The 11277-nt window shown below is 39.4% G+C and overlaps 1 protein-coding gene and 1 gene segment (V, D, J or C); one reads left to right on the plus strand and one right to left on the minus strand.

Moving 5' to 3' along the window:
* si:ch73-60h1.1 (calcium/calmodulin-dependent protein kinase type IV) overlaps positions 1 to 5929 on the plus strand; it is a 35501-nt gene extending 29572 nt beyond the window's left edge. The window contains exons 10-11 of the mRNA XM_034207055.1: positions 257 to 409; positions 1332 to 5929. Of these exons, the coding sequence (XP_034062946.1) occupies positions 257 to 409; positions 1332 to 1871 (693 nt within the window). The 3' untranslated portion in view covers positions 1872 to 5929. The remainder of the gene's footprint in view (positions 1 to 256; positions 410 to 1331) is intronic.
* A 100-nt stretch (positions 5930 to 6029) lies between these two features.
* Positions 6030 to 11032, minus strand: LOC117540428. The segment is given in 4 exon segments: positions 6030 to 7545; positions 8350 to 8480; positions 8553 to 8630; positions 10899 to 11032. Coding segments are annotated over 3 exon segments (477 nt in total).
* Positions 11033 to 11277: the final 245 nt, after the last annotated feature.

Below are 11277 nucleotides of genomic sequence, written 5' to 3' on the forward strand. Positions count from 1 at the left end.
CGTCAGTACGCTTCTCCATGTTTGTGATTGGTCGAATGCTCCAGATACCACCCCTTTCATGTGAACGCGCACCTAACTAGATAGGACACGGCTGGCTTGAGCGATCCACTTGATAACCAGCGTCGTAGTACAGTTTAGCGAGAGCGTGCATGTTTTGGATTAGGCCAACCGGCTAACTCAAATATATCCAGGTTAGGTTGAACCAGCTTCGTAGTATAGGCCCCTGGTTTAAATGACCCTGTTTATCTGCCTGCAGGTCAGTAAGCTGATCGTCCTCGACCCTCACAAGCGTCTCAGTGTGCGGGAGGCCCTGCAGCACCCATGGGTGCTCGGAAAAGCCGCCCGCTTCTCTCACATGGACACCGCCCAGAGGAAACTACAGGAGTTTAACGCTCGCCGCAAACTTAAGGTGAGGTCTTAGTGCGGACAGCAGAAGCGAGAGACAGCAAAGAGTTCAAATCCAACTCTTAACGTACATACTGTTAGTCTGTGTGATGATGAAGTGTGTGTGTTAAATAATTCCTCTTGTTCATGAAGCTTCAACACTTAAGACTTTAAGAAATAGCTTTGGTCAAAAAAGTTAGCTTGTCACATTTTCACATCATGGTCGATAATCAGTTATCTATGTTAGCAAAGTTGACACCCGGTTGGTGGCTCTTCTAGTTCAGTTCCTCTGCTCAATATCAATCATCGCTGTTCCTTTCACACAGGATTTTATTTGAGAGACTCCAACCACTAACTTTCCAATAATATCTGTCAACCAGGAATACTACAGAATCATTGTGGCAGTTAATGTTGCCTCGAATAGAAAATACACAGGCAAATCTGTTGAATCAACCTTAGAGGAAGTTATCTTTTGAAGGAAGAAAACGTTTACATTTGTGTTTGTTAGAAAAATATCACTCGTCACCGGCTTGAGCTTCAATCTCAGGATCCATGTATTTGTGATCCTCTCCAGAATGGAAGTAGTCATCACATACAGAGCATCAACTAGCTCCTGAACAGTGTCCTTCACATGCTGATATCCAAGAGAGGGAGTCACACAGTCACAAGATGGAGGAATAGAAAGCAGTATTCAATGTTTACTTCAGATTAGCTCCAGGTCAGAAATGAGCATGCTTGATGTCTATCTCCATAGAGGCTGAATCATCATGTTAATCACATAGCTATCATATGCCTAAAACAGTCCTGATGCTCTTCTAGGTAATCACACATCCTGTCATGTTCACAGCTGCAGTTGAGATACCTTTGTTATCATGTGAACTCTGATATTGGAAGAGGACGTTCAGTGTTTTCCAAACAGTGTTAGAAGTGTGTATCTCTGTCAACAGGCTGCCATGAAGGCCGTAGTGGCCACCAGTCGGATGCACGAGAGCTCGCGGCGTCGCACCGACAGCTGTGAGATCCCGGGCTCAGGGACGTCGAGGCAGAGCAGCATGCAGCAAGACCCGCCTCCAGAGTCCACAAGCCCCTCCCCCGCTGATGAAGAAGCCCCGCCTCCAGACCAGGACGACAAATCAAAGCCCTCCAACCAAAGTGCCCTCACCCCGTCTCCTCCACGCACCCCAGAGCCCCCCCCCAGCTCTGAAGCCACGCCCACGGGCCCCGCCCCCACAACAACAGCCCCACCCCCCACACCCACAGGCCCCACCCCTATCAGGCCACCTCTCCGTGTCGATGGGATTCGACAGGCGTCCGTCATCCCCAAAACGATGCTAGTTCAGCCCCGCCTGCAGCAGAAAAGCTTCTCATTGGTCGAGCCCAGTTCCAGGGTCGACGCCACACTGGCCACGCCTCCAAGTCCCACCAGCCTCAGCAACGGTTTCATGCCGGGGGCGGAGCCTGCCAGTAAGACCGCCCCCTGCCAGTGATCACATATCGCTTTTAGAAAAACGTAACTTCATCTTCCTCTTCTCTAAAAACATCTCAAATCACTTAAAGGGACCAAATGAACCTAAAGCTCCTGTTGCAAATGGAGCTAACGTTTAACATTAAACTTCCATATCTGCAGCTACGCTAACGTGCTAACAGATACACTTGAGGGTTTGTTGGGTGTTTTCGCAGCCAGGACAGTTGTTCAGTCTTCATTGTTGAGCTGCTGGTTTTTAGTAAAGAGGCTGGACATGATTCAAGGATAGCATCAGTTCCAAGGGAGTTATGAGTTACTCAAGCTAGGCAAGAAAATCGTCCTTTTAGGTCGTTATATGGAACTTTGGGGTGGGAGTGTGGGAGAATATGACAAGAAAATCCTTTTAGGGATATTCTCTGAGATTAAAGTGGTCATTTATGAGAAAACTACATTTGAAAACTATTCTGGATCATACATTTCTGTGTAAAGTGAAGATCCGACCTTGCAAAGTGAAGCCATTTGGATCTTCGACAAAAAAATAAACCATAGTTCCTTACATTTCTGACTTAAATCTCAGAGAAATTGGAGAAAAAAATTCATGCAAATGTCGAGATTGATCTCAGAGACTATTTTTCTTGGAAATGTGTGCTCTCTTTATTAATTTAAATATGTTAACATAGCATGGTCTTGGGAAACAGACAATAAATCAGTTTGGCCTGTACTTAAATGCCAATTAAAACACTTTGATAGTAAGAAGTTCAGACGTAGTCCAGATGTGGTTAGCCTAGCTTAGCATAAATACTGGAAGCAGTGGAAAACAGCTCAAACACCTACCAACACCTCAGTAGCTCAACCACATATCTTGTTTGTCTCTATAATAAGTGGTAGCAACCTTTCAATCATAAGGCCGCTCCTTTATCGTCTACTTTACTCTAAATGGGACCGTCATTTAAAAAATAAACACCATGCTGTATTAATAAACACTAGAAACTAGCGGTTTGAACCATAAACTCATTAAGAAAATGTTTACTGGGATCATTTATCAAGTAAGAGGCAAGTTCATTTTCTCATAGACTCTCATAGACATTTTTCAGAACCAGAAAGGTTGCCCCCTGCTGGTTATTAGAGAGTGCGATTTGAGGTACTTCCATTAAGGCTTTACTTTTGAGACTTTAAAGCTCTTTGTTTACACTGTCTTAGGTTTGATCCGCACAAAAACAGAAATGTAAAACCAGAGACGTTGCACTGAGGCACTGGGCGGATGGATACAATGAAGAAATAGTTCTGCCTCGTACTTGAAATGGGACAAACAGACTCTGGTTTCTTCCTCTTTTGGAAACAGAAGGTGACTTTTTCCTCGAATGCTCAGGACGGAGCTGATTGTATTTTATTATTAAACACATGTCTGCATGGACACGGGTGTGAAGGACGAGGAGAAACAGAGCAGCTACTGCATCTCTTTGAGTGTCGGGGCAGCTTCAGACACAGAGACTCTGAGAAAGGTTTGAAGAGACGATCTGCTTTGTTTTTTAAAAGTCCTTTCTACTCTTTACTGGCGATTCCCGCTGGATTTATTCTGCAGCCGAATGAGTAGATAGACCCGGTGTTTATTTCAGTGTCGTGTTAGTGAGTAAACGCAGTATTGTTTACACTTTTATCAGCAGTGGTGATGATGATCTCCTGTTTGCACTGTACATAGTTTGGTTTTAAGATTATATCTGACAACTTTACCGCCCGACCAGAGACACAATCAGTGTTCAACCCCCCCCTCCAAAATATACAAAATGTGACTTTCGTCATTAAAGGGTATCTTTTAACCTGGAAACTATTTGCCCATGTTTTCATGTTTAAATGTATAATGGGGACAGCAATTCTAGATATTAGTCCAGTATTGATCGAGAGTGCTGCAGCCAGGCAATGAAATCCTATCAGGAAATTAATCACCGTCAAATGAAATCCATTTCAAGTTTCTGACAACATTTTGGAAATAAATAAATAAAGATTAAATTCTTACATTTAATAATATGTTGGGGTTTGCTCTTTCCTGTAGGTTTTTGTGCATGTATATAAATGTTTAAAGCAAAATTGGGATAGACACAATTACAAATAGACCGGGGGAAAGGGTCTAATTTCTCTGTATGGGTCCTTTCCCTAATGTTGTCAAATATTCTTAGACATCTTGCTCTGGCAGGGGCAAAAACAAGTACTTTTAGTGGACAGTGACAGTGAAAAATAACATTGCAACCCATTTCGCAGCTTCAGTCTGCAAATTAACAAAATAAATTCATCCCCAAGACATAACAACGCGGTGAGATAGGGTCCAAGTTGAAGAACCAAAGTAAACCTTTCAATGAAACCCTTTAGACTACACGTTCTACCTCTCTTTGTACAGGGGCTTCCAAAATAATAATAAAGAAAATCAGCCTGGAAAGAAATCAATCTTGAACCCACCAGAAACAAAAACACACAAAACTACGGTGGCCAGGACGGACCAAACTGAAGTAAAGGTTCTCTGCCACCAAATACAATTTTAAAGAAGCTTTTTAACCCTCCTGTTGTGTTCGGGTCAAATCTGACCGATTTACTACTGTCATCAATCATAACTTTTTTGTTTTACATTCGATTGCATATCCTTCACAGTAGACATTTGAACATATATAATTGTTGATCACCACTTTCATTGAATTTTGGATGATTTAGTCAACTTTGTAACACCCATGGTGTTCCCGGTCAAAACTGACCGCCAAAACGAAATGGAATTAGTAACCATCCGGATCAGATAAAAACACACACACACTATATGTGTTTTCCCCCCTTACGTGCCCATCCCCCCATGTGACTCACACCTGGCACACACACCCACACACACAGAACAATTTGATACATTTCCCGCTCTTATGTGCCCCTCCCCCACATGGCTCACACCTGGCACACGCAACACATGTTCAGTGTCTATTCTTTGTATATTTACTGCAGTGTTTCATGTATACCAGTAGTCTGGTACAATATATACAGTTTGAAAGGGTGTGAAATGAAATGTGGTGATGATTAATGGTTTTTGTGTTAATGTAATAGCAGTTAAAACAGGACCGGTCAAATGTGACCTCCAACACCAAAGTAAGGGGGGGAAAGAACACAACAGGAGGGTTAAAGAGGAACCAGCCCTCCCAAAAATGGAGCCCAAAAAGTTCTGGAAACATATTTTTACTTTCGGTGGAAAAGGACGCAATTATTGTAATTCCTTATTACATTTTTTAAAATGTATTATGATGTTTATTATAAGATCCCAACGTGTGGCTTTTTCCATGGGTAGGGATTTTAGTTTAATGCAAATTCGCCCTGTAAAAAAACCATACCACTTTCCATCTTGTAAATTCAACATCAAGTAAAGCCTTTGTAACATGAAATCTGTGTCAAATGTTAACATGATGCTAAAGGTATATACGCTTTTTATTTACTAACACACTTGAGATTTCAATGGAAAAGAAAACCTTATCTTTAAAAATGTTTACATCATCCATTTAAAAAAACACTTAACATGATCTGTAATAATCAATTAGTAGATTATAGGTGAATTTTATGAAATTTTCCTCCAGGTTTTGTGCACATTTTAAATACTTTTTTAAGACGTTATTGGGCAGAACAGCTCTGTGATTGGTTGTGAGTCAAAGTGGGCGTTTCTTGATCAAAGCTTTGAAGATCTGACTGATGTGCAGTTTGGTTCCTCTTTAAAAGATCTGGTCAAAACGAGTCTTCTGCTGTAATAACTTCTTGCCAAATGAACTCACTGGATAACTATCTGTCATGGTAGAAAGCATGTACTCTGTATATTTGATTTACATATACTCTTATGTAAAAACATGAATATTTTTGCTTCTCTATTCGGAGGGACAGTCCGGGGGCGGGGGGGGGGGGGGTTAAACTGTGTTTTTTGTTTTGTGTTTGCTGAGTGATCTCGTACCTTTTATTTTATTTTAAAGGATATAAGCTGACAGTGTGACAGCTGTTAACATGTGTATCTCTGCATGTATTATTTACTTTCTGTTGATCATATCAGATTAAAGACTCAGTTTGCCTCCTGCAGGACTCTGACTCTCAGGGTTTTTACATCACATGCACAGTAAAAGATAAATCAGTTATTCTTTCTTCTGGAGGAAACACAGAGACATAGATTTCTGTTTACATCCCGGGTTGAGAAGACTCAAAGAGAAAGTTAAGAAAACTAACAGACTCAAAATGACCCAAAAAAACAACACGAAGAGACATACAAATCTAACTAATGCTTAAAAACTACAAAGAAATGCACAACAGCATTCCTGAGAGCTGCAAAAACGTAAAAAGACACAAAATACTTGTCACCACATCTCCATCCCCGTGTATCTTCCGCACTATCTAAAGAAGGCACACAAATAGATTAAGAAATAACTCTATAAATCAACCTAAGAAACACACAGTACAACAGCAACAGGAAACAAAAAAACCCTCGCAAAAACAATGTAATAATATAATAATCAAATAAACCCAAAAGCGCATTACAGCAACAACATTGAAACGCAAATCAACCAAAAAACATTCAAAACGACCTCAACAAAAAGATAAAAAGATTTGACAGTCTTCAGCTTCAACACGTGCAGAGGCTGAGCCCAGGTGAGTGAGATGTTTTTTTACTTTTACAGGGGTATAATAAAAATATACACGTAAATATATATTTACACGCTCACAGCAAAAGCAGAAGTCATCTCTGTGTCCTTTGATGAACCCACCAACTATTTAAAGATTAATATTTTTCTTGTTGTATTCATAAATCACGACATGCAGTCATTTAAGCGTTCCAGTCATCAGCTGGTCCTTCGGTTTACAGCAGGGGTGTCCAAACTTTTTTCACCGAGGGCCACATACAGAAAAATATACGAAGGGCTGGGCCGCTAGGTATATTGCCTCATAAGTTCTAAGTAAGAAGAATCAATCACATTTTGGTAAATGATGGTTGATATTGATGAAAAAACACACAGCTCTCCGTAGGGTTGCATTTATTGTGTTGGCATCTCATTCCTTAAAACAGGAGGCTCAGATATAATGAGAGGAAATATGAAGGGTATATTTCAAGGTTGTTATGTAAATAAGTCATTGGGCTTTTTTCTTATCAACTAAGATATGTTAGAACATGTTTTCCAACTTTAATTTATTTAAAAAGTGGATTAATTAACACATGAATACTGTGTAATATATTTGTACATTTATATTTAAGAAGTACAATATGAGAAAAGCACAAGTTTCATTTGTGGGCCATATTCCATTATCGGGGACCGAGTTTGGACACCCCTGGTTTACAGCTTTGTGTGTGTGTCTGGTCTGGGACTCGAACCTGTGACCTCTGAGTCTCCATCAGTCCTGTGAGCAGCATTTCTCTGTGTAGACCGGCCCCTCTTGTACCATCCCACAACAGTACGTGGACCCGGACCTCCACTCTGCTGCCGGTACCTCCCACACTGCGGTGACACTGTAAGCCCCGCCCTCCTGTGACATCATCTGTGACACAATGGCGCCTGATGATGTCACTTCTGCGTCGTCGACCCACCACAGGACGTCCTGTGGAGGTGAGTTTAACCCGGTGAGGACGCAGACCAGAAGGTGAGGAGATCCGGGGTCCAGAGAGAAAGGGATGGACGATAACATCTGAACTGATGGAGCAGAACCTGCAGATAGACGTGGAGTAAGATAAGATACGATAAGAAGTACTTTATTGATCCCAATTTGGGAAATGTTTGTGTTGCAACAGCATAAAAAAGACATGGCAATGTACAATACAAATTAAGGAGACTAGAAATAAACAAAAAGTCAAAAATATACATGTTGAAATTACACATTTGTAGAAGAATTTCAAGATAAAAGGGGGTACATTTGAATCAACTATAGAAAATAATGACAATGGTCGGTGTGACGTCAAAATAAAACAGATTTCTAGGTGAATAAACATTGTTTGCTTGTCAACACTTCAAAAGAACAGGAAACACATTTGTAATATCATGATTGATTGATTGTTATACAGATGATATGCAACTGTATTTCCAGATAAGTCTAGTATTGATGTCTTTCATTGTCTCTATAGCCTTGCTGATATTGAGCATATGATTTCCCCACCAGTCAAGAGGAAGTTGGCCTGTTAGCGGCAGAAGCTCTATGAACTAAAAACGACCACAAAGAGACATAAACGACCGCATAGAGAAGCCACACAAGACATAAGAGACATAAGACACCTTAAAGAGACACAAAATGACTCAAAACAAGAAGAAGAAGAAGAAGTAAAACAACTACAAAAAGACATGAAATATGATAGAGACAAAAAATGATACACAACAACTACTAAAGAAGCAAAAAGGACACACAAGGACTACAAATAGTAACACAAGTGTATAATCCCATAACTTTCTTTTTACTGATTGTAATCTTTTTAAAATATTTTCATCTTTTCATTTCATCTTTAAAGTTTTGCATCGTACCTGCTGTCTTGTTCTGATGGTGAAGATGAAGCTCGTCTTCATCAGCGTCCACTAGCAGAAGAGTCCCATCACTGAAAACCATCGAGAACGAGAGCGACTGTCGGCTGGGTCGAGAGCAAACAACCCAACATCTGCAGGAGGAAACAGATTGTTATTACAAAGGAAACACAAACAGAAAATTATTATTTATGTTTTTGTCTCACCGCAGGAGGACGATGAAGGTCAATGTTGTGTCCATCCTGAAGTCTCAGCGTTTATAAAGTCCCGGTGAAGGAGAATGACTGTAAAAATAAAAGTTATTGTAATTTATATATGTTTTTAAATGTTTCTAAAGTCCTTATAATAATGTCAGAGTTCGTAATTCTTAAGATCTTAAAAGAAATTACGTTTTTGGACCCAGGTTTCATAAAGAAGTCCACATGATGGCTTTCCTTAAATACAAGTCCACATAATCTTGTTTTGAACTTTATTTAAGGTTCCCCAAATGATGTTTCTACGTTATTCTGAAGTCCTTAAACAAAAGGCCATACAATGTTATTTGAATCTTTCAAAAACAGCCATTTTTCATTGTTTTGATGTTAGTTTAATGTCCTCATTAGAAGTTTTAAAGAAAAAGATCTACCTTAGTTAATGGTCCTTGTATTCGCTGCTGCAGTCAGTCTGAAGTCTGCAGATCTGCTGTGTGTTAGTGAGACTTTTTTTTAACGGGAAAACATGAAAACTGTTGTTGCAGAACGGCAAACGTCTCCAGGGAGAAGCTGCTCTGGGATCAGACCGTTGGTTCAGTTGGTGAAGGACAGAAAAACAGGACATTTTTCTCACTAATGCTGTTGATCCGAAATTGTTGTTGGTGTCTGAGAAAAACCGGCATAATGTATCAGTAACACTGTGTAGTTCTTCCTGATGTCAAATCATTTTATTATTTAAAATATTTAGCTTTCATTAAATGTCTAATTTTACATGCGAAGAAAACATTTAAAATACTCATTAAGTTGATTGTACTAACTTGATTTTAATTATTTATGTAGATCCCATAATGCCTCATTTACTGTTTTAACATAAACTTTTATAAAACTTTACATACAAATAAAAGTTTTGGATCTTTGAATAGTTGCCTTTTTTAATCTATAATATCACTTTGATGTTGTTGTGTTTTCCAGTTTTAATTTAGGCAAGGCAAGTTTATTTATATAGCACCTTTCAACACAAGGCAATTCAAGGTGCTTTACAAAAATGAAAGACATTCAGACAAAGGCATTTAAAAAGAAAAGATAATAAAAGAAACATTAAAAGAAAAATTCATGAATAAAAAGTTACAGTGCAGTTTAAGATATGAATAGTTCACACAGAAGTTCCACTTTACTGATGAACAAAACGGCTCAGTTTCAATTAAAAGCAGCGGCAAAAAGTAAAGTCTTCAGCCTGGATTTAAAAGTAGTCAGAGTTGCAGCGGACCTGCAGGTTTCTGGGAGTTTGTTCCAGATATTTGGAGCATAATAACTGAACGCTGCTTCTCCATGTTTAGTTCTGACTCTGGGGACAGAAAGCTGACCAGTCCCTGAAGACCTGAGAGATCTGGATGGTTCATAATTTAGCAGGAGGTCGGAAATGTATTTTGGGCCTAAACCATTCAGTGCTTTATAAACCAGCAGCAGTATTTTGAAATCTATTCTTTGACACACAGGAAGCCAGTGTAAAGACTTCAGAACAGGAGTGATGTGATCCACTTTCTTAGTGTTAGTGAGGACTCGAGCAGCAGCGTTCTGAATCAGCTGCAGCTTTCTAATAGATTTTTTAGTGAGACCAGTAAAGACACCATTACAGTAGTCCAGTCTACTGAAGATAAAAGCATGGACAAGTTTTTCCAAATCCTGCTGTGACATTAGTCTTTTAATCCTAGATATATTCTTTAGGTGATAGTAGGCTGATTTAATTGTTTTAATGTGACTGTTGAAACTCAGGTCAGAGTCCATGACTACACCTAGATGATTTAGGTACATAGTTTACTGTGAAATTATTGTTTGTCTTCATTTTCATCATTCAATTATATAACATTCTTAAAATAAATCTATTGTTTTATAAATTGTGTGTTTATAAAGTTCTGGAAGTTTCTTTAAATTAGTGAAACAGCGCCCCCCTAACCGTAACGGTTAGATATCAGGCAGTTTCAGCGGTGAGAGGCGGTACTGCAGTAAACTGAAGAGACAATCGGATTGAGTCTTCCTGAGAGAAACCAGGTGAATCTGATTTTTAAAAGTATTATTAAATGAATCAAATATAAACTATGAAGAAACATAACAATGAAGAATAGATTCAAATGAAGTCAGTCGATTTTACTGAGACAGGTAGTTAGATTTTCGGGGATGAATGGATGGCGGGAAGACAAGCATTTCTCTGTCAACAAACAACATGGCGTCACATTTTTGATTATCTGAGAGGACGGAGAAAAGCGGTTATTTTGCCATGAATGAAAAGAGATGGGATTTTACACAACGTGAGTCAGATACCCCTCTCTACCTGTCTGTTTTTGTGTTGTTGTTGTTGCTCACCTGAGTCCTGTTTACCTGTCTGTCTCAATGCTGGTTAACCTCCTCTGTTATCTCTGTGGGCTTGAACTGCTTGCTGTGTAGGCTACGTGGTGTTATTGAGGTGAATTCTGTGAGTAGCTACATTATCCTAGTTGTGGTTTAATGTGTAAACCTGCTGTGTTATATTATATTTAACTGCACCTGTGGTTTTGTTTAAGAAATCAAAACATGGCCTATATCATATGACTTATTTGTACTCAAAGAGACTTGAAAATAACACAACATAACATGACATGACTAAAGAAGGACACACAAGACTACAAAAAGACCAAAACTACTACAACGCTGTAAATAGAGTCTCAAAAGGACCAAAATGACTGCAAAAAGGCACAAACCACCA

Source organism: Gymnodraco acuticeps, unplaced genomic scaffold (assembly GCF_902827175.1).
Source record: "Gymnodraco acuticeps unplaced genomic scaffold, fGymAcu1.1, whole genome shotgun sequence".
NCBI lineage: Eukaryota > Metazoa > Chordata > Actinopteri > Perciformes > Bathydraconidae > Gymnodraco > Gymnodraco acuticeps.